The following is a 24069-nucleotide window of genomic DNA, read 5'->3' as shown; positions in this document are numbered from 1 at the left end:
GACAGCCTCGTGCTCTGCACGAGCCGAAATGTTGCTGTGGATGCCGGACAGCTGACAATCATCACAGCGGAACACTGCATGGCATAAACTCTAAATCAATGTGTTCATAGAAATGAAAACCGTGGAAAGTGACGCCCCGGGTTAGTGGAATGTACTGAGATTGCAATTATAAATCCCTTAACAAACAACTATTTAAAATTGTGCATTGAATGTGATATTTATTTTCATCACTAAAATCATCAACTAATCACTAACTAAGTTTAAACATTTCATCTTGAAATAGGAATATGTCACGATTAAGTTGTAAGTTGTCTGATAAATGGACATGCACCTTTGTATAGTATAACAACTTTCAATAGGTAAGCCAGGATTTGGTCAAATATTTCCCCCTGTAGATGCTGAAATGCTAAGTGAGGTTCCTTCCGTACATAACATGCACGTGCATAGAAATCTACACTTTGACAACTCGTATACCAGCCTCCACCACAGTTGACATTCTGGGTCAATAACTGAACAGCTAATATCCAAAGCAACATTTAACGCAAACCACAAACAACTGACAAAGTAAATAAATTGAGGAATTAGGACGGACTTATTTTTGTCTCAATATAATCGTTCATCATCCAAAATGCTTCTTGCTCGTTTATGGTACGATTAACTAATATTTTACAGTTCTGTATGTTTTGCATCATTATATGATCAGACACTCATTTCTTCGTCAACCCCTCAGAAAACATGTCTGTTTGAAAACAAGTAACCATAAAATTCCCAGACGGAAGGGTAGATTCGTCAAGTGCGAACGCCTTCAAACTTTCTTCCACTGACTGTCATATGGTAAATGTGCTCAATTTTTTGCGACTGTACGCTCTTTAATTGCCAAATTTGTACATTTTAAGTTCCTGAGCGTGTACTGACTGTGCACAAATTATGGCCCATGGAGCAAGTTATTTTTGAAACGGGCGTCACGTGTGCTCACAACATGCCACCCTTATAATCCATGTGGGAAAAAAAATTTAAATATATTTTTGTTGGACAGATTTTCACAGTCGGTCGCAGTGTAAACTGCGAGATATATTTGTAAATCTTCTTAAGCGAAGCTGTTGTCTAAAGTCGGTTGTAATTTTGCAATTGCCATCGTGGAAAATGACGACTAAAATAAACAGATAAATCCAAATAAAAATATTCGATGCCTCGATCCACAGGTGAACAATGGATATCAATACAACATTTAAGTACCTGACCAGATAATGGATATCAATACAGTATTTAAGTACTTGACCAGATAATGGATATCAATACAGTATTTAAGTACCTGACCAGACAATGGATATCAATACAGCATTTAAGTACTTGACCAGACAATGGATATCAATACAGTATTTAAGAACTTGACCAGATAACGGATATCAATACAGTATTTAAGTACTTGACCAGACCATGGATATCATTACAGTATTTAAGTACTTGACCAGACAATGGATATCAATACAGTATTTAAGTACTTGACCAGATAATGGATATCAATACAGTATTTAAGTACTTGACCAGATAATGGATATCAATACAGTATTTAAGTACCTGACCAGATAATGGATATCAATACAGTATTTAAGTACCTGACCAAATAATGGATATCAATACAGCATTTAAGTACTTGACCAGATAATGGATATCAATACAGTATTTAAGAACTTGACCAGATAACGGATATCAATACAGTATTTAAGTACTTGACCAGATAATGGATATCAATACAGTATTTAAGTACTTGACCAGATAATGGATATCATTACAACACCTACACTTACATATTACACGTTTACATACAGTGCATATAAAGGCTCCACAGCAGTTACACTTACATATATTAAACATGTTTACATGTGGTGCACATAAAGTCTGTACAAGACTTACACAGATATTGCGATATTCATACTGCTGGAAGACGGTAATTTCAGTGAAATTATATTAAAAAGCTACCACAAACCACTGAATCCCTCCCGTATCCATTTTCCTCTTACGATAGAGGGAGAGAAAAAACGGGATTCAGAAAATCAAACAGGGAAGTACTAAAGTTTGTCAGTTTTAAGGATCTCTCGGTCGAAATGACTGAATACGGCAATGAATGATATATTATGTGTATTATTCGGTCTGTGGATATTTTAAGTTTTTATACTGTAATTTTTTGAGGAAAGAATTAATAAGCGCAAATCATATCGAAGTTTTTGCTATTCTTTCAGAACAGCCCAAATAATTACCTTTCACAAAATACCAGCCTCGCCTTCGCAAGAGTAATAAAATGGCTGCAGTTTATGAAACAGGTCGCTTTATAACCTTATGAAACTTATTTTAACACTATAAATAATACAGGTATGAGTCCTCATATAAAAGATAATAATTTGAGCTATTCTTGCTAAATGCAGACTATTTGAAGCTGATTAGCGAATGTGGATTTTCTAATGAAAATCTCCGGTATAGGAATAAAAGTGTGCGGCGTTAAGTTTCTTGGGAAATAAAATTCGAACATTTTTTATCTTTGAGTCGAATATCTTGAGAGTTTTTCAGGAATAGAGCATGTCTTTAACTAATACAAATCAAATAAACATAAAAATCAATAACAAAAGTGGAAGACTGATTCCCATATGTCTTTTTGTTACATTGTTCTTTACCGGGTGATCGAAAATCAGTGTGAACTACTAAGGAGAGCTGGATTCGACCCCTCTTTATAAAAAGGTAATATTAAGAAACAAACCAAGAATATAACCACACAGATCAAGGAGATTCTCACAGATTGTTTTTCTTTTTTTTCTATTCTAGTCCACGAAAATGAAAACTTTAAAATTACAGGCTTCTTGCGATTATCTCTCTATATGTATGTACCAAACTCAGACATCTTGTTGCTGGCTCTCTATATGTATGTACCAAACTTTCACTTCTTGTGGCTGGCCCTCTATATGTATGTACCAAACTCTCACTTCTTGTAACTGGCTCTCTATATGTATGTACCAGACTGTCACTTCTTGTGGATGGCTCTCTATATGTATGTACCAAACTCACTTCTTGTGGCTGGCTCTCTATATGTATGTACCAAACTCTCACTTCTTGTGGATGGCTATCTATATGTATGTACCAAACTCTCACTTCTTGTGGATGGCTCTCTATATGTATGTACCAAACTCTCACTTCTTGTGGATGGCTCTCTATATGTATGTACCAAGCTCTCACTTCTTGTGGATGGCTCTCTATATGTATGTACCAAGCTCTCACTTCTTGTGGAAGGCTCTCTATATGTATGTACCAAACTCTCACTTCTTGTGGATGGCTCTCTATATGTATGTACCAAACTCTCACTTCTTGTGGCTGGCTCTCTATATGTATGTACCAAACTCTCACTTCTTGTGACTGGCTCTCTATATGTATGTACCAAACTCTCACTTCTTGTGGATGGCTATCTATATGTATGTACCAAACTCTCACTTCTTGTGGCTGGCCCTCTATATGTATGTACCAAACTCTCACTTCTTGTGGCTGGCTCTCTATATGTATGTACCAAACTCTCACTTCTTGTGGCTGGCTCTCTATATGTATGTACCAAACTCTCACTTCTTGTGGCTGGCTCTCTATATGTATGTACCAAACTCTCACTTCTTGTGGATGGCTATCTATATGTATGTACCAAACTCTCACTTCTTGTGGATGGCTCTCTATATGTATGTACCAAACTCTCACTTCTTGTGGCTGGCTCTCTATATGTATGTACCAAACTCTCACTTCTTGTAACTGGCTCTCTATATGTATGTACCAAACTCTCACTTCTTGTGGCTGGCTCTCTATATGTATGTACCAAACTCTCACTTCTGGTGAATGGCTCTCTATATGTATGTACCAAACTCTCACTTCTTGTGGATGGCTCTCTATATGTATGTACCAAACTCTCACTTCTTGTGGATGGCTCTCTCTATGTATGTACCAAACTCTCACTTCTTGTGGCTGGCTCTCTCTATGTATGTACCAAACTTTCACTTCTTGTGGCTGGCCCTCTATATGTATGTACCAAACTCTCACTTCTTGTGGCTGGCTCTCTATATGTATGTACCAAACTCTCACTTCTTGTGGCTGACCCTCTATATGTATGTACCAAACTCTCACTTCTTGTGGCTGGCTCTCTATATGTATGTACCAAACTCTCACTTCTTGTGGATGGCTCTCTATATGTATGTACCAAACTCTCACTTCTTGTGGCTGGCCCTCTATATGTATGTACCAAACTCTCACTTCTTGTGGCTGGCCCTCTATATGTATGTACCAAACTCTCACTTCTTGTGGCTGGCCCTCTATATGTATGTACCAAACTCTCACTTCTTGTGGCTGGCCCTCTATATGTATGTACCAAACTCTCACTTCTTGTGGATGGCCCTCTATATGTATGTACCAAACTCTCACTTCTTGTGGCTGGCCCACTATATGTATGTACCAAACTCTCACTTCTTGTGGCTGGCTCTCTATATGTATGTACCAAACTCTCACTTCTTGTGGCTGGCCCTCTATATGTATGTACCAAACTCTCACTTCTTGTGGATGGCTCTCTATATGTATGTACCAAACTCTCACTTCTTGTGGATGGCTCTCTATATGTATGTACCAAACTCTCACTTCTTGTGGATGGCCCTCTATATGTATGTACCAAACTCTCACTTCTTGTGGCTGGCCCTCTATATGTATGTACCAAACTCACACTTCTTGTGGCTGGCCCTCTATATGTATGTACCAAACTCTCACTTCTTGTGGCTGGCCCTCTATATGTATGTACCAAACTCTCACTTCTTGTGGCTGGCTCTCTATATGTATGTACCAAACTCTCACTTCTTGTGGCTGGCTCTCTATATGTATGTACCAAACTCTCATTTCTTGTGGCTGGCCCTCTATATGTATGTACCAAACTCTCACTTCTTGTGGCTGGCCCTCTATATGTATGTACCAAACTCACACTTCTTGTGGCTGGCTATCTATATGTATGTACCAAACTCTCACTTCTTGTGGCTGGCCCTCTATATGTATGTACCAAACTCTCACTTCTTGTGGATGGCTCTCTATATGTATGTACCAAACTCTCACTTCTTGTTGCTGGCTCTCTATATGTATGTACCAAACTCTCACTTCTTGTGGCTGGCCCTCTATATGTATGTACCAAACTCTCACTTCTTGTGGCTGGCTCTCTATATGTATGTACCAAACTCTCACTTCTTGTGGCTGGCCCTCTATATGTATGTACCAAACTCTCACTTCTTGTGGATGGCTCTCTATATGTATGTACCAAACTCTCACTTCTTGTGGCTGGCCCTCTATAGGTATGTACCAAACTCACACTTCCTGTAGCTGGCCCTCTATATGTATGTACCAAACTCTCACTTCTTGTGGATGGCTCTCTATATGTATGTACCAAACTCTCACTTCTTGTGGCTGGCTCTCTATATGTATGTACCAAACTCTCACTTCTTGTGGCTGGCCCTCTATATGTATGTACCAAACTCTCACTTCTTGTGGATGGCTCTCTATATGTATGTACCAAACTCTCACTTCTTGTGGCTGGCTCTCTATATGTATGTACCAAACTCTCACTTCTTGTGGCTGGCCCTCTATATGTATGTACCAAACTCTCACTTCTTGTGGATGGCTCTCTATATGTATGTACCAAACTCTCACTTCTTGTGGCTGGCCCTCTATATGTATGTACCAAACTCTCACTTCTTGTGGCTGGCCCTCTATATGTATGTACCAAACTCTCACTTCTTGTGGCTGGCTCTCTATATGTATGTACCAAACTCTCACTTCTTGTGGCTGGCCCTCTATATGTATGTACCAAACTCTCACTTCTTGTGGCTGGCCCTCTATATGTATGTACCAAACTCTCACTTCTTGTGGCTGGCTCTCTATATGTATGTACTAAACTCACACTTCTTGTGGCTGGCCCTCTATATGTATGTACTAAACTCACACTTCTTGTGGCTGGCCCTCTATATGTATGTACCAAACTCTCACTTCTTGTGGATGGCTCTCTATATGTATGTACCAAACTCTCACTTCTTGTGGCTGGCCCTCTATATGTATGTACCAAACTCTCACTTCTTGTGGCTGGCCCTCTATATGTATGTACCAAACTCTCACTTCTTGTGGATGGCTATCTATATGTATGTACCAAACTCTCACTTCTTGTGGCTGGCTCTCTATATGTATGTACCAAACTCTCACTTCTTGTGGATGGCCCTCTATATGTATGTACCAAACTCTCACTTCTTGTGGCTGGCTCTCTCTATGTATGTACCAAACTCTCACTTCTTGTGGATGGCTATCTATATGCATGTACCAAACTCACACTATTAAGCCGAATGCGCTGGTTTTTAGATATCAGAAGCGGATAATCTGATGTCACATATTTACACATGGATGTGATGTTACTAAGCTTATCTTACAAGCGTACGCGTAAGTTTTCTCTTAACCTGTCCGGGACTGAACGCTGCAAGTATTTACGTAAATGTTTGAACGCCAAAAGACGACATAACTCATATAGATACGCTTTTGTTGACGAAAACAATATCCAGTAATAATAGTTTTAATAAGAAATAATGATTTTTCGCTGCAAGAAGTATATACGCCTTTGATAGGATTGGATCAGCATATCATGAATCATGATACAAGACGGTCATGATTCTATTCTGTACTAGGCTTAGTGAGAACAGACGAGTTTTCCTGGCAATAAGTCTGAGTAATGCGTCCGACTCCACAACACCTATCCCCTCCCCCACACCACCCCCACCATCCACACCACCCCCACCCCCCTTACACCCCTACGTCCGGTGTGAGAGGCATGCGGGCTGTTGCCGAGGTGCTGTGACGCCAGGCCAAGTCCGTACGCTCTCGGTATCCCGTGGAGGGACAGGATTAGCAGTCCTGGATATGGGGACATGTGTTACCCTGAGTCATGCTTGGTATGTGCAAGCCGTTACTTACTGCGCTTATATATACACGGACATGTATCTAGAGAGAGATACGTCTTTACCTTACGAGTTATACCCTGGATACACGACAGTGTCGTTAATAGACATTTATCACGAAGCCAAACTCATAAACAAGTGTCCCCTTTCTCAATGTAACTGTACGATATGCTGCTGTAAATAGCTTTGTGTTTTCATGTGAAGAATACCGTATATAATCTGCATAGTTTTACAGTAATATATTTAAACTTTTCTAACGTATAGCTTGACGATACATGCCTATAATAAAAATATCAAAAACACAAATAAAATTTCTCGTGTGGCTCAAATTAACCAACCTCTGAACTTTCAAAATATTTCTTTTCTTCCGATTTATAAAAATATGATTGTGTGAACCAACACGATACTTCGTAAAAGCTTACTATACACCCGAACTAGACACCAAATATGTGGATATGATTTTGATTCACGTAATCATATCTTTATTATGAAGGGAAACCCCGCAAAATGAAAACGTCTTAAGACAGCAAAATGTGCTTTTGACCCAACATTTGTCTCTGATCGCATCACTTCAAATTTTCACACACATGTTCTCCAATAATAGTACTTCATATTTAAGTAAGTTCTATTTTTTCTGCGTGAACAAAATTAAACCTCACTGCTGCACCGAAGTGGAACGATTTCCTATCTTGTTGCAATGGGTCATTTCTGTTTGCATATATCTTACTGTACATGTATTTTACGACAGAGAAACAACTGTAAATCCTTTACAACGCTGTTACTTGAAGATTGCTGGTCACTAGTTATCCATGACTAAACACGCTCAGAAATATCACGCCACGTAAACTCGTGTAGCGGAGATTTTAATGTTAGTACATTGGTATCAGAACCCTGTAAAACAAAGGGAGGTAACTTATGGAGACCCCAAATTCCTAATTTACACATTACCTTTGTTGCCACATTACTTCAATGCATAATGCATAATATTACTTTAAATGTAAATAATATATAGTTATAAAAGCAATAAAAATAAAATATTTCCAAAGTATTTTTAAAATGTTACTTCGCCTTATTCTAAATGCGTACATGCCTTGCAAATCTCTCATTCTCTTAATGCACTTTATAGTCAAAATACCGGTGGCTATAAAGAAGTCCTCATTCCTTTCACATTACACAGTTACCGGCTTCGACGACCTACAGAATTGGTCGAGCATCCGCTGTGGGAGGCGGGAGAGCCAGTCAACCCTGGATCGCGCAACACCTACAACCCTTAAGAGAGAAAATTGTAACATCCTAGCTTGTCGTCCGGCATGAAGTTGATTAGTGCAACGACTGGCTGACCCGTATCAGTAGGATGACGGGCGGGCCGCCTTACTTGCCTTCGATAAGTCGTCTTGGTGCAGCAACATTAGACAGAAGAGCGGTGGAAATCCGTCCTGCAAGCAGGAGGCACATGACATGCACGATAAGGACTTTTTCGTGAGTGAGTGAGTGCTTGGGGTTTAACGTCATACTCAACAATTTTTCAGTCATTTGACGACAAAGGAATCTTAGGGTGTATGTAATCTCCTTGCTTGATCCACTTCACGGCTCTGTTTACAAGCCGTGTGCCGAGAAGCGCATGGATGCAAGATTCTAAACATCCGAGATTTACTCTAAAACCACAAAACATACATCACAAGAAGCAGGTTTGAAACTCGCGCAGTACACGAAAGTCATATGGGACAAACATGTATTCGGATTTTGTCATATATTTTACAATAATGTCAAAGATTTATCCATAAGTCTTTTAGCAATGTTCGGAATATTACATCTACAAACCGTTAAAAATGTTATAAAAGTATAAAAACAATACTTTAATTGATAATTATAGGTAACAATTAATTTACAGATTAACACTATACAGTGGCGAGCCGAGAATACGCCGTATCCGGAAAGAGGTCTCGGGTTGATAAATTATTTTTCTCTAGGATATTGATTACCCAGTCACACACTATGTTCGCATAGTGATATGACACCTAAATAAACAGTTTTTGATACCGTGAGATTGCAACACGGTTAGTTAACAAAGGAAGGGAAGGTCTTGGGATGGCAAACGTGTGAGGAATTCAGCAGTCTGTGAGGGTAAGATGGAAGCCGTTCGCTTCAATATAGAAATGTGTGTATCTATGGAGGTCTTTAAGAAAATAAATTAATATCCGAATACATGGCGTATGTATCGGCCCTGTAGGTAAAACCCAAGCCCTGATTGGGTCAGCACGTGGAAAAGTTCATCAGAAACTTGACCAGAGTACCGGGCTGGGGATTTTCCCAGTCTCTCCCCGGGTATCATACACATTTAAATGACAGCTCTATTTGCCGCCTGGATGCTGGGTATTTCCATTTAGTCTAGTGGTAGAAACGTAGACAGCTGGTTCAAATCCCCAGCTTGTGAGCTCAGTCACACTCATTATTCATGTACCAGCGCAGGTGTGTAGAGCTAAGGACCCTGGTCTATGGTGTAAACAAATGGTGTTACCCAGCCACAACTAAATACCACAAATGAAACACTCTATGTTCTCTGTCTGCCACAAGCGCAGACAGAAATATTTTACTTTTTTTTCTTATGGGTTTTCGTCAATTTTTAAAAAATTTTACCAGTATTATAGCAAAGCAAAACTTCTATAAACAAGCAAAAATATTGGCTCTTGCAAATCAGTTTTACTTTAAAGTGTACTTTATGTAGATTGAATGCAATATCCATCTTTCAGAGCGCAAAGGACTAATTAACCGTACCTGGATAAGTGTTCTTTGGATACATGAACAAATTTATACCCTTCATTCTTCCGACCAGTCTTTTGCTAAGCTGCCTCTTAGCGAAGACACCGGAGTTTTTGGATCCGTGCCAATGTGTCACGGGGTATGTTAATGAAAGAGAATGACCGCACAACGATGAGAGCTACATCAACATCGAAAGTGTTCCATGTACATATATAAGGTAAGTGGCAGGAGTTTGAGACGTTACCTATGGATAGCATATTCGTCGAAATTTTGAAGGCGACCCTGGAAAATTTGATGACACCCTTAATATTCTAGATGGCCATGGTTATACCTCTATACGTAGCTGTTGCTATGCTGCCAGAGGGTCTCCCTGGCCTGTCATCGTGCAACGGAACTACTTTTCACGTATCTGGTGTATGAAGAGAATTGGACCGTGCGGTTCAGTGTGTACTATCACGATATCCGTGCCCATACACTGGGAACTTAACAAGATAGGTGTTATAATGTTGCTTGTGGAAAAGTTGCTTCCGTAAATATCTATTAAACCATTTAATTTAGCTAACACTATATGTATTTTAGTTTCTACTTATATTTGTTTTGTAGTATTAGTGAAGTATGATACACATACTGACCAAGAATAGGCAAAATAGTGGAAAATACGACACTGCAAATATATAGAAACTTGCCACATTAAAAAAAAACATATCGAGCTAACACTGTTGTATAGCACTGTTAAACAACATATTCGTGTTCGCATGTGTTGATGATATTTGGCTGACATATTTGTTCAAGTGAGTAGAATTTATTCATTGATTTGTTTATTTCATTGGTGTTTTACGCCGGACTCAAGAACACTTCACTTATACAACGGCGGCCAGCATTATGGTGGATGGAAACCGGGCAGAGTCCGTGGGAAACCCACGACCATCTGCAGGCTGCTGATAAACCTTCCTACGTACAGCCGGATAGGAAGCCAGCATGAGCTGGACTTTAACTCACAGTGACCGCATTGGTGAGAAACTGCTGGGTTATCACTCTGCGCTAGCGCGCTAACAAACTGAGCCACGAAGGCCACTCAAGTGAGTAGAAGGCTTTCTTTCTAAAATACATATACTTGTCTCTGCTGGAAATTGGCGCTACGGCACTATGTGCCACAATAGCTAACAATAGTAATACGATTATCGAAAGAAATGTATATCCGTAAAATCAGTGGGTATGTCCGTGTTAGTTCCTCATGGCACACCTGAAATTCAGTTGATATGGATTGTCTCCCTTTGTATAGTCAGTTGTTCTAATCCGTCACGCCTGTGTCCGGGATCCGAGGAAGGGCAGTGGTATACGTGACAGTTACCGCCTTAGGCTGGTGTGTTCAAGCCAGGTGATCACCCAGTCGAGGCCGTCATTTGTCACAGAGATCGCGAAGCGACCGAGGTGAAAACGACCAAAGTTTCATTGTTTGCGTGGAGTTACTCGTTTCATGAAATCGGACGAATTTCAAATACAACAGACCAAAAAAAAAAAAAGTCCCAAGCAATGTACTGTGTACCGGTTTAAATACATAATTTTGTTCAGATACATGAAGCAACTCATTTTGAAGCTTTGTTATATATTTTCTGATTATTGCAAAAAACAAATTTGCTTGAAAAAAAGCCGGCAGCTCGTAAAATTTAATCCACCAAACTGAAATGGAAACATGTCTGTCTTTAGTTGTTTTAAGTAGTTGGGACAAAGGGTGTAATGCTCGAGGCGGTGTTCTTGTTGTTGAAAAGTGTCAGTACCCGAAAAAGATAGTACGATAGCATGAAGAGTGAGTGAATGAATGCTTGGGTTTTAACGTTGTACTTAACAATTTTTCAGTCATGTGACGACGAAGGAATCCGTAGAGTGCATTTAATGTGCCTCCTTTTTGCAGGACGGAGTGCTGCTTCACTGAGACGCCTTACCGAAGGCAAGTAAGTTGCCCCGCCCGAGCCATTATACTGATACGGGTCAACCAGTCGTTGCACTATCCCTGATGGTATGAGTATGGCCGTACCCGGATTCCATAGAAGGGTGTAACGGGACCAGCTTCTTCTGCTTATATCAGCAGTAACCCCCGAGGAATACCCAACAGGTCAGATGGTAGAGAGCTGAACTACAGACATACACATGCGATTTCAAATGAAGATGAGTGATGCAGCTAATTTTTAAATGGAACCTGTAAAATTAGTAGTAACACCCGAAATGCATCTCTTGAACACCCGGTACCTCACTTGAACACCTGTGATCCGCTAGCAAACCGGTGGATATGCAGGATGAATGAGCCGCGGCAAACTATGGAGTAAGTGTGTAATCTGTATGACGATGTTCACTTGAACACCCGGTACACGTCACTTGAACATCTCTGATCCGCTACCAAACCGGTGGATATGCAGGATGAATGAGCCGCGGCAAACTATGGAGTAAGTGTGTAATCTGTATGACGATGTTCACTTGAACACCCGGTACACGTCACTTGAACATCTCTGATCCGCTACCAAACTGGTGGGTATGTAGGATGAATGAGCCGCGGCAAACTATGGAGTAAGTGTGTAATCTGTATGACGGTGTTCACTTGAACACCCGGTACACGTCACTTGAACATCTCTGATCCGCTAGCAAACCGGTGGGTATGTAGGATGAATGAGCCGCGGCAAACTATGGAGTAAGTGTGTAATCTGTATGACGGTGTTCACTTGAACACCCGGTACACGTCAGTTGAACATCTCTGATCCGCTAACAAACCGGTGGGTATGTAGCCACTATGGAGCCAGTGTGTATGGAGTAAATTGGCTCCTTTGCCCGAATCTACAGCCACCGCTAACCATTATCTGACCATTCCGCGCTATTAACCAGCAAACGCACTATAAGATTCAACTCTCAGCAAAACGATGTAAAACAGGCCAACATGAAATATGTTAAAACTATGTACATGGATTTTAAATTTATTTATGATTATAACAAGAATAAAGATTGATTATTGCGAATTTTTGACAATCTACTTATTAAACTTCTGTTTATATATAAAGTGAGATGTCAGAGAATGTGTAAATTTTACAGTTTTTGAAACTATGTATTTTAAAATGATGCCAGTTTAATAAGCTATACTTATACTGATATTATTTCAGTCAAATGATTATCACGGACGCTTGACGTTTTTGTACCACTATTTAAACTTTTTAGAACGTGAAATTAATCCTAATAACCAAATTCTCAATAATTTTTTCAAGTTATGTATGTTTAATCTGTTTATATAGTATTTTATTGTCTGGGATGTATGTTTGCAGGAATGAACGGGCTACCCTGTAAAAATATGGTCAAATAAATAAAAGCCTAGGCTCAGTCGTGAGTATTAGCGAGAAATTTATGCGCACGGCGTTCAGAGCCAATCAAATACATAATTGTACGGCTGAATATCAAACTGGATTGGAAGTCCAAATACTAATACTGACGAGCGAAGGAAACTATACATTTTGAAATAATTTTTCTGTGTTTGGCATGTACTTGGACTTAAATTGTCTTAATAGTAATCTAGGTCATGTCCCCAGAACAAAGATCTGTGTTTTTAAAAAACCGATTGCTTGTTAGTTACTTTATTCGTCGGAGTAAGGCCCATTACATGAAAACATGCAAAGTAAACATGTACGCCTGTAGATTTTTTCTCTGATCATCATTTGACGAAGACGCGTGTGTATATTAGGATAGAAGTTAAAAATATACGCGCAAACTCGATCAGATTACCTTCTTACAATCAGTCGTAAAATTCCAAACAACGAATTTTAAAATCGTTTCAGCAAATTTTAATATTAGTACAAGTTTTAAAATTCGAATTTCTCATTAATTTCATTCTGTGTTAATTTTAGAAATAACAGGCTTTTAAATCGATGTATGGAATTTATAACTAGGTATTACCAATATTTAAGTTGTTATATAGCAAATTTTAAAATTGTTTTACGATTTTAAACTATTACATTTTAGTCATGAATAGTATTTATAATCGTCATAATAAATTTCAAAAGCGGAATATCATTGTTCATAGCTAGCTATGGTTCGTATTTCATATAACTTAAACATCATTATTTCGAATTTAAGATTTTATTCCTAATTTCGTTAAATCAGTTTAAATTTGCTATTACAATTGTAAAATTCTGTAAGGCATATATACAATTCGCTGAAATCCTGATAAATTCTATAAAATCTTTCCAAAACACATTATTTTGATTTCAAAATAACCAGAAAACACCAAGTCCTTCCTGAGTTTCAATGAGTACCCATGGCGTGTATACAAGGATGTTGTGACTGGTTAAAACTAGTTATGGCTCACAATTAACAAATCTTTATTTTTTAATTAACAATTCTAATTTTATTTTTGTACATTGGTTAAAATATTTTTAAACATCGTTAAAATAATACCAAAATTCGTTAAAATAATTCTAAAATTCGATAAAACCATTTCACTTTCGTTAGTTGAATTTAAAATATGCAACATTTTGAACTTAGACTTGCTATATCCCATTTCAAAATCTTTATTTCGAATTTATAAATCGTTACATTGAATTTGAAGACCTGAAAACCACATTTTATTGACTTTAAATTGTCTTTAAAAATTCGAGTAAGCGAAACCATGTGTGAAAGAAATGAGTTAATGATTATTGGTAACTATGTTGCTATGTCTGGATGGTCGTATATATGGACTTATTTGAGATTTTAAAAATTAGTCGTATAGTTATCATAAGTAATGGAGTGAGTGAGTGAGTGAGTGAGTGGGTGACTGAGTGCTCTCGCATGACCGATGGCCACATGAACCAACATCGATATTCTGTATTAGACTTCACGAAAAAATAAGACTACAACCTGTCAAGTTGTAGAATTCAGGTGGAGCAAACAGGTAAGTCCAGATGAAAGAGAACGAATAGTTACCCTAACTCTGACATTTTCATCCACCACAGTGACTATAATTTTGACATATTCTTACAGAACTATGGGGATGTAGCGAAACAATCTTACAGAACTATGAGGTGTAGGTAAACATTCTTACAGAACTATGGGGATGTAGCGAAATATTCTTACAGAACTATGGGGATGTAGCGAAATATTCTTACAGAACTATGGGTTGTAGCGAAACAATCTTACAGAACTATGAGGTGTAGAGAAACATTCTTACAGAACTATGGTTTCGTAGGGAAACATTCTTACAGAACTATGCGGATGTAGCGAAATATTCTTACAGAACTATGGGTTGTACGGAAACATTCTTACAGAACTGTGGGTTGTACGGAAACATTCTTACAGAACTATGGGTTGTACGGAAACATTCTTACAGAACTATGCGGATGTAGCGAAATATTCTTACAGAACTATGGGTTGTACGGAAACATTCTTACAGAACTATGGGGTGTAGGGAAACAATCTTACAGAACTATGGGTTGTAGCGAAACATTATTACAGAACTATAAGGTGTAGGGAAACATTCTTACAGAACTATGCGGATGTAGCGAAATATTCTTACAGAACTATGGGTTGTACGGAAACATTCTTACAGAACTATAAGGTGTAGGGAAACATTCTTACAGAACTATGGGTTGTACAGAAACATTCTTACAGAACTATGGGGTGTAGGGAAACATTCTTACATTACTATAGGGTGTAGGAAAACATTCTGCATGGCTTTATGAAGATTGCATCATCAGTAATACAAATGAATCATTTTCTGGGTCATTTTCATAATAATTGTGTGCATAAATTCCACCAAAAAGTGATTAAGAGGCCAAAAAGGTGGAAGATTTACAATAGTTGTTAATGTAGTTTTCAATATTTCTTTGGTTTTGGGGGTGGGGGCTTTTGGTTTTGTTTTATTTTGGTTTTTTTTTTTTTGGTTTTTTTCTTTCATTTTCTTTGAAGAGAAAAAGACAACTGATAATTTTTGTATTTTTTTGGTATGGTAAGTATTTGGGGCCATTTCTTGGTATATATTTTCTCTGCGTAATAATGTTACAAATGAGGATGTAACACATGTTTAATAAATATATTTGCACGAGAATTTGGTCTTTTCACCAAACAAATGTGTTCAACCTGGATTTTGAGCATCTTTACATTTTTCATCTATTCATAAATATTATGACAATTCAGATTAAAATTAATGTATGTGTTTGGGGATGAACAAATTAAAGCTTACATTCAAATAAATGTATATGCATCGCATCCTTATTTAGAAGAGTATTATACAAAGACAATATATACGGTCCCAAATACCCACCTAATAAAGTATTTTCAAATATCCATTTCTCCTGGAAGAATAAAGCGTCAAAAAATATTAAAGTCCACATTTGCAAATAACTTTTCACGCTCTTTCATACCATGGAAGCCGATATGTGACCGTCTTGCTACCTCGACCTTTCTAATACAGAGCGAGGTAAAGAGGTAGCCAAGCGAGGTAAGAAGGTAGCGAAGCGAGGGTAACGAGGTAGCCAAGCGAGATAACGACGTAGCACAGTAATAAGATAGCGATGCGAGGCAGCGAGGTAGCGGTGCGTGACAATGCGCGATCTTGCTACCTCGCGCCTCGCATCGCTACCTCGCTACCTCGCATCTATACTTCGCTGCATCCCTGAGGTTGCGAGGTAGCGAGGTAGTGAGGCAGCGAGGTAAGGAGGTGGGGAGCAGTTATTATAATCACTTTAGTGTCAAGATTCAACTTGAAGTCGAGTCAACAAGTTGAGCCGTGTTGAGTAGTCTGGACGGGTTCTTCAACGACACTCAACACTCATTTTTTGTCAACAAGTCGAGTAAAGTTGAGTGAAAGAAGCCACTTAGCGGGCGTATCGAAATAACGTGACCGTAGTAAGACAAAATGGCGGCACCAAAGCGAAAGAGAGAAAACTGGTCTGAAGATGAGACAGTTTCGTTGGTACAGGAGTATAAAAAAATGCTCTTGTCTGTACAACACCGTCTCCAAAGACTGGGACAAAAGAAATTCATTGTTTTTCATGCATGGAAGGGAAAGATGGAAATTTCCACCAATTTATCGAAAAACACAGCTCAATTTGTAGTGTGGACGGGGCACTCAACTTGCGTTGATAGCATTCAGCCTGCTGTTGAGTCAACAAAAGTTGAATGATGTTGGACCAGTCTGGACGGGGCTTAAGGTGGGTTCTTGCTCCATGTGCCTTGTTAAGTACTACATCACTCAACACGACTATGTCACTCAAATTTCAGCGTTCCAGGAATTTAGATCGCTAACGCGGCGTAATGACCCAAGAGACTCTAATTCGGTGCCTGTGAGAAGACCAGTTCTGGCTTGGCTTCCACTTCAGTCGCACTCAGGAAGGTCTGTCGGCAACTTGTGGGTGGTCGTAGGTTTTCCGCGGGCTTTGTCTGGTTTCCTTTCACCATAATGTTGGCTACAGTTGTACTTGAAATATTCTTGAGTACGGCGTAAACCATCAGTTGAGTAAATAAGTAAATAAAGGACCTGGTACAGTAAGACGAAGAATCGGCCTCAGAGAGGCACGATAAGAAAGTGCAAATTTCAAAATCTCAGGACAATTGTGTAAATTTCCAAATCGGAAGTATACAACTTGGTCGAAGCACCCTTACACTTTATATGATCATCAAAGAGATGGTTGCTTTGTAATAACCCGTCTAAATTGCACTCTCGATCAAAAACGCCAAGTTTTCGTTCAAACGAGTCACTGTGGGGTTTTATTTACAGTATGAGGATCAACGTTAGCCAGAAACATGTCTTTACTGAAACTTTCCTGTGTGTATTGCCACATGCTGTTAAAGTTTTGTTTCGGTTAACGTTTGCCTTCATGTATAAAACATAAATTTCATAAAGTGATCAATTTGTTTCATTTTAATGGTTGAAGTCCATATTTTTCCCATAGAAAAGTGAACTAAACAAGTCAATATGGAGAACAGGTTCTACCTTAAAGAAGAGTTTGAATCTTTGTTGGTCTTTATTTTTTTTTTTTTTTTATTATTTGTTTTTTTTGTTTGGAAACATACTTTTGTCTGAATAAAGGTATAGGCCGTCCTTCATTAGATTAAAAGTGTTATCATGAATTAGAGTGAGTGCTTGGGGTTTACCGTCGTACTTAACAATTTTTCAGTCATATGGCGACGAAGGAATCCTTAGGGTGCATGTAATGTGCCTGCTTGTTGCAGGACGGATCTCTTTTGTCGAGTGCTGCTTCACTGAGACGCCTTACCAAAGGCAAGTAACCATAATACTGATACAGGTCAACCAGCCGTTGCACTATCCTCTTCAACGCCAAGCGAGGAAGTTACAACTTCCTCTTTTAAGGTCTTAGGTGTGACTCGACCCAGGATTGACCCTGGAGCTACCCGAAGCGGACGCTCTACCAACTGTGCGTTACCCACTGGGGCCGGTCATGAATTAGAATAGATAATTGTTAAGATGAAAAAAACGTACGTAAATCCTGGTTGAGAGCACAAGTGATTGTCTAGCTATCATTAATAGTAACACGTTATGCGTAGCGGAAGTATACGACTAAAAGTTACATTTGTTGTAAATTTATTTAATTGATTGGTGCCTAACTGTGTACTCAAGAACCATTCAGAAAGTTACATTTATGGTAGGGTGATTTCCCCCACTCCACAGTGTCTAATTTAAATTTATTTATTTATTTATTATTTGATTGGTGTTTTAAGCCGTACTGAAGAATATTTCACTTATATGACGGCGGCCAGCATTATGGCGGGAGGAAACCGGGCAGAGCCCGGGGGAAACCCACGACCATCCGCAGGTTGCTGACAGACCTTCCCACGTATGGAGAGGAAGCCAGCCTGAACTCACAGCAACCGCATTGGCGAGAGACTGCTTGGTCATTACGCTGCGCTAGCGCGCTAATCAACTGAGCCACGGAGACCCCTCGTCTAATTTTAAAAAAAAATAAGATATTTCAGTATGACCGGAGTAGGCTACCGTTTTTCGATTTTATGGCATATACATCTCTTCAGCGCATGTCTGGAGCCTTTTAAGTCTCATGTTTGCCAAATAACAGGGACAGAAGAGAAAAACACAATTGAAAGAAAAAGTGGCCTAACGAATATGTCTGCGGTTGTCACCCACATCTATAGTCCGTTTCACTTCCTGAGGTGCACAGCTTTTACCTCGCTTCGCTATCTCGTTACCTCGCTGCCTCGCCCTGGAAGGGATCACGTAGCGAAATGTCCTCTATGGGCTTTGTTTATAATATGATTTTGGCATCATTTTTATGTTTTCTTCTACTTTATCAAAATTCAAGTTGTTATCAGCGCATTAGATACACAGGGTACAACATCCATCTGTACTAGGACAGATATATGAACGTGCACACGAATATAATACTTTTCGTATTCAACATATAACATATCTAAAAGAGAAACACCCAATGAGCCACTCATTCAAATACCACCGACAGAAATTACCATGTAAATGTTGTGAACTGCAATGATAGCTTGATTTTGTGATATACATTTACATGTACTGACACGTTTGCTTTTTTTTCCTCATTTTAGACAATATTAATTCTGTTAACCGACAGCGCAAAGCTAATATGAGTAAAGACTAAAATAAGTTGATCATTAGTTAAATAAAAATCGCTTGTGTTTCTCATCTAACAAAGCAATAATATTCACATCTTTTTTCATTTATAATTCCTTTCGCATGAATATGGATTTCTCTGTAAGGGTATACTCGTTGTACCGAACTGGAATAGCTGCCAAACAATACATTAAAGTGAACATAAAGTCAGCAACTAAGGTTGAATGAATTAATAAAGTAATATCCAAGAAATGTTCTAAAATATTTTAAAATTCTGCACCGCTTATCAACAAAATAAATAACAGTCTTCAGTACCTAACCACGCATTTGGTGACGCCATTTTGCCATGTAATAGCTGGCCACAGACCCCCAATAATTTTCCATAAGCGACAATGTTAACGTTTAGTGCTGTAGCTCAGCCCCAAACAAACTGTGGCCAATAAGCTTTGGTGCATACCTGACCCAGCCTGTGAGAAAGAAGCCATTAAAATCTTGACATAGGTTGACCGTCAAAATCTGGGCCTTTCTATGCCGGAAGCTGGGAGGGGTGCCTAGCAACGCCAAGGGGACGTCTCGGAGCCTCATCACCAGCTGTCTCCTTGTGTCCTCTCGCCCAGAATTTCAAATTTTCATCATTAAAACTCATGCCTGCCCAAAGCTTAGACGATTTCCCACATATTGATGCCAAGCATGTACCTGTACACCAAAATCGACAGGCTAGCAGCAAAAAAAGAATTCACCCCCTAAAAAAACACAGAATTACATTCCCGAAAAACGGAAGTTGTAATGGAGGTCTGTGTCCAGCTGTCTAGAGTGACGTCACAAAACAAGGAGCTCTCCCGTTCCATCGGTATTAAACAATATGACAATGAGAAAATGCAAACAAAAACGCCTGATACCCAACCAAAGAGTATCAGTTCTGTTCCGTGTTCAGAGGCTCGATATTTCTTTTAATTTGGCACTCGATCAGGGTGATGTTCGTTGACACTAGCGACGTGTTTTAGAGGTCCTGCTCGTCCTCGTCGTTCCTGCATGAGTGTAAGCATTTGGCCCAGGTGACTGTGCCGACTTCATGGAATTTACCTAAAATAATAGAACCTTCTTGTTGATAACGTACCCTTTCATTCAGATTTTGGGGAGATATTTTTGTTATAAATAGCTCTCTCGAGACACGGCCAGCCGTTCTCAGATGCATGCTCATAAATGTATCGTCCAAAGTGCATCAGTTTAACACTTAAACTAACCGCAAAAATCCAATGAATTACATCGATATCTGTCTATCCGCAATAAGAAACCACACTGACACTCAGGAGCTATCAGGTTTATTCACGTAACAGCCAATTATCACATGACGGTTTTAACGATAGTGATTGGCCAAGGTCATAGGGCGCCTACAACATGGCTATTCGGAGTGAATTGTCCGTCAGTACTATATCCCCAATGCTGAACTTCATCTTCTCGACTTTCATGACTTTATAGAATTTTTTTACAGATTTTTCTCTTATAACCTTGTGCTATACAATTTTTTCTGCATGTGTATAGTTGCAGACTTTATGTTCACTTTTATTGCTAAGCTCCATGTGTTTTAGAACACATGCTGTGTCGCGTTTCACAAAAAGTATAAAGTCTAAGCATAGACGGCTAGCATAGGTAGCCTACTAGCAAGTTTGCTTAGCCCAATTCACACAGAAAAAACTCGTCTATCGCATACATTTTTTTTTTGTCTTGGTTTTAGCCAACCCGAAATCCTTACTTATACGGCTTATAAGCGTCGTGAATCCCATTCATGGAACATGTGACAATGTCATCATTTAACAAAGGCCATTTTCTTCAGCGGTTTCCTTTGTGGCCATATGTGGATTTCTGGCAGAAACTTAATATGTGGGTTTTCCCCGGGCTTAGCCCGGTTTCATCCTACCACAATACCGGCTGCCGACTCCAAAAAATCCGAAAATTGAACACGTTATTACAGGGTTTAAGGCCACACCGGTAAATATAGTATTTCAGCGAACAGATACTTGTCATATAATACTCTCTAGTCAAACAAAAATCTTTAGATCAGGAGGTGAAGTAATAGGCGCGGTGGTTTTCCCCAGAGTGAACTCTTCTATCCATAGGCACGGTGGTTTTCCCCAGAGCTGACTCCTCTGTCCATAAACCTGGCACTAACCGGACTGCCATCTACAGCCCATAAACCTGACAGTCTCCAGACCGCCGTCTTCAGCTCATAAACCTGCCACTAAACGGGCTGCAGTCTACAGCCCATAAACCTGGCACCCACCGGACTGCTGTCTTCAGCCCATAAACCTGGCACCCACCGGACTGCTGTCTTCAGCCCATAAACCTAGCACTAACCGGGCTGCCGTCTTCAGCCCATAAACCTGACACTCACCGGACTGCCGTCTTCAGCTCATGAACCGGATAGTCTTCAGATCGCCGTGTTCAACCCATAAACCTGACAGTCTGAAGGGTCACCGTCTTCAGCCCATAAACCTGACAGTCTCCAGACTCAAGAGATGAAGTAATAGGCGCGGTGTTTTTCCCCAGAGCGGACTCGTCTACCCATAAGCCTGACACTCACCGGACTGCTGTCTTCAGCCCATAAACCTGGCGCTCACCGGACTGCTGTCTTCAGCCCATAAACCTGGCGGTCACCGGACTGCCCTCTACACCCTATAAACCCAGATCGACGTCTTCAACCCATAAACCTGACAGTCTGGAGAGCCACCGTCTTCAGCCCATAAACCTGACAGTCTGAAGAGCCACCGTCTTCAGCCCATAAACCTGACAGTCTCCAGACTCAGGAGATGAAGTAATATGCGCAGTGGTTTTCCCCAGAGCGGACGCCGCTATCCATAAACCTGGCACTCACCGGACTGCCGTCTTCAGCTCATAAACCTGACACTCACCGGACTGCCGTCTTCAGCCCATAAACCTGACACTCACCGGACTGCCGTCTTCAGCCCATAAACCTGACACTCACCGGACTGCCGTCTTCAGCTCATAAACCTGGCACTCACCGGACTGCCGACTTCAGCCCATAAACCTGGCACTCACCGGACTGCCGTCTTCAGCTCATAAACCTGACACTCACCGGACTGCCGTCTTCAGCCCATAAACCTGACACTCACAGGACTGCCGTCTTCAGCTCATATACCTGACTCTCACCGGACTGCCGTCTTCAGCTCATAAACCTGACACTCACCGGACTGCTGTCTTCAGCCCATAAACCTGGCGCTCATCGGACTGCCGTCTTCAGCTCATAAACCTGACACTGACCGGACTGCCGTCTTCAGCCCATAAACCTGACATTCACCGGACTGCCGTCTTCAGCTCATAAACCTGACACTTACCGGACTGCCGTCTTCAGCCCATAAACCTGGCGCTCACCGGACTGCCGTCTTCAGCCCATAAACCTGACACTCACCAGACTGCCGTCTTCAGCCCATAAACCTGACATTCACCGGACTGCCGTCTTCGGCTCATAAACCTGGCACCCACCGGACTGCCGTCTTCAGCCCATAAACCTGGCGCTCACCGGACTGCCATCTTCAGCCCATAAACCTGACATTCACCAGACTGCCGTCTTCAGCCCATAAACCTGACACTCACTGGACTGCCGTCTTCAGTTCATAAACCTGACACTCACCGGACTGCCGTCTTCAGCTCATAAACCTGACACTCACCGGACTGCCGTCTTCAGCCCATAAACCTGACACTCACCGGACTGCCGTCTTCAGCCCATAAATCTGGCACTCACCGGACTGCCGTCTTCAGCTCATAAACCTGACACTCACCGGACTGCCGTCTTCAGCTCATAAACCTGACACTCACCGGACTGCCGTCTTCACCTCATAAACCTGACACTCACCGGACTGCCGTCTTCAGCCCATAAATCTGACATTCACCGGACTGCCGTCTTCAGCTCATAAACCTGACACTCACCGGACTGCCGTCTTCAGCTCATAAACCTGACACTCACCGGACTGCCGTCTTCACCTCATAAACCTGACACTCACCGGACTGCCGTCTTCAGCCCATAAACCTGACATTCACCGGACTGCCGTCTTCAGCTCATAAACCTGACACTGACCGGACTGCCGTCTTCAGCCCATAAACCTGGCGCTCACCGGACTGCCGTGTCCAGCTCATAAACCTGACACTCACCGGACTGCTGTCTTCAGCCCATAAACCTGGCGCTCATCGGACTGCCGTCTTCAGCTCATAAACCTGACACTCACCGGACTGCCGTCTTCAGCCCATAAACCTGACATTCACCGGACTGCCGTCTTCAGCTCATAAACCTGACACTCACCGGACTGCCGTCTTCAGCCCATAAACCTGACACTCACCAGACTGCCGTCTTCAGCCCATAAACCTGACACTCACCGGACTGCCGTCTTCAGCTCATAAACCTGGCACTCACCGGACTGCCGTCTACAGCCCATAAACCTGACAGTCTCCAGATCGCCGTCTTCATACCATAAACCCGACAGTCTGCAGACTCAGGAGGTGAGTTAGTAGGCGCGGTGTTTTTCTCCCAGAGCGGACGCCGCTATCCATAAACCTGGCACTCACCGGACTGCCGTCTTCAGCCCATACACCTGACACTCACCGGACTGCCGTCTTCAGCTCATAAACCTGGCACTCACCGGACTGCCGTCTACAGCCCATAAACCTGACAGTCTCCAGACTCAGGAGGTGAAGTAATAGGCGCCGTGTTTTTTCCCCAGAGCGGACGCCGCTATCCAT

The 24069-nt window shown here is 40.8% G+C and overlaps 1 protein-coding gene across 1 annotated transcript in view; it reads right to left on the bottom strand.

Annotated features, from left to right (window-relative positions):
* Positions 1-24069, bottom strand: part of LOC135477728 (mucin-16-like) — a 141302-nt gene extending 117233 nt beyond the window's left edge. The window contains exon 1 of the mRNA XM_064757923.1: positions 23933-24069. Coding sequence (XP_064613993.1) covers positions 23933-24069 — 137 coding nt within the window. The remainder of the gene's footprint in view (positions 1-23932) is intronic.

This window comes from Liolophura sinensis, chromosome 11 (genome assembly GCF_032854445.1).
Source record: "Liolophura sinensis isolate JHLJ2023 chromosome 11, CUHK_Ljap_v2, whole genome shotgun sequence".
In the NCBI taxonomy this organism is placed as follows: domain Eukaryota; kingdom Metazoa; phylum Mollusca; class Polyplacophora; order Chitonida; family Chitonidae; genus Liolophura; species Liolophura sinensis.
Note: the sequence above shows the minus strand (reverse complement) of the source record. Positions and strands in the feature narration are given on the sequence as shown.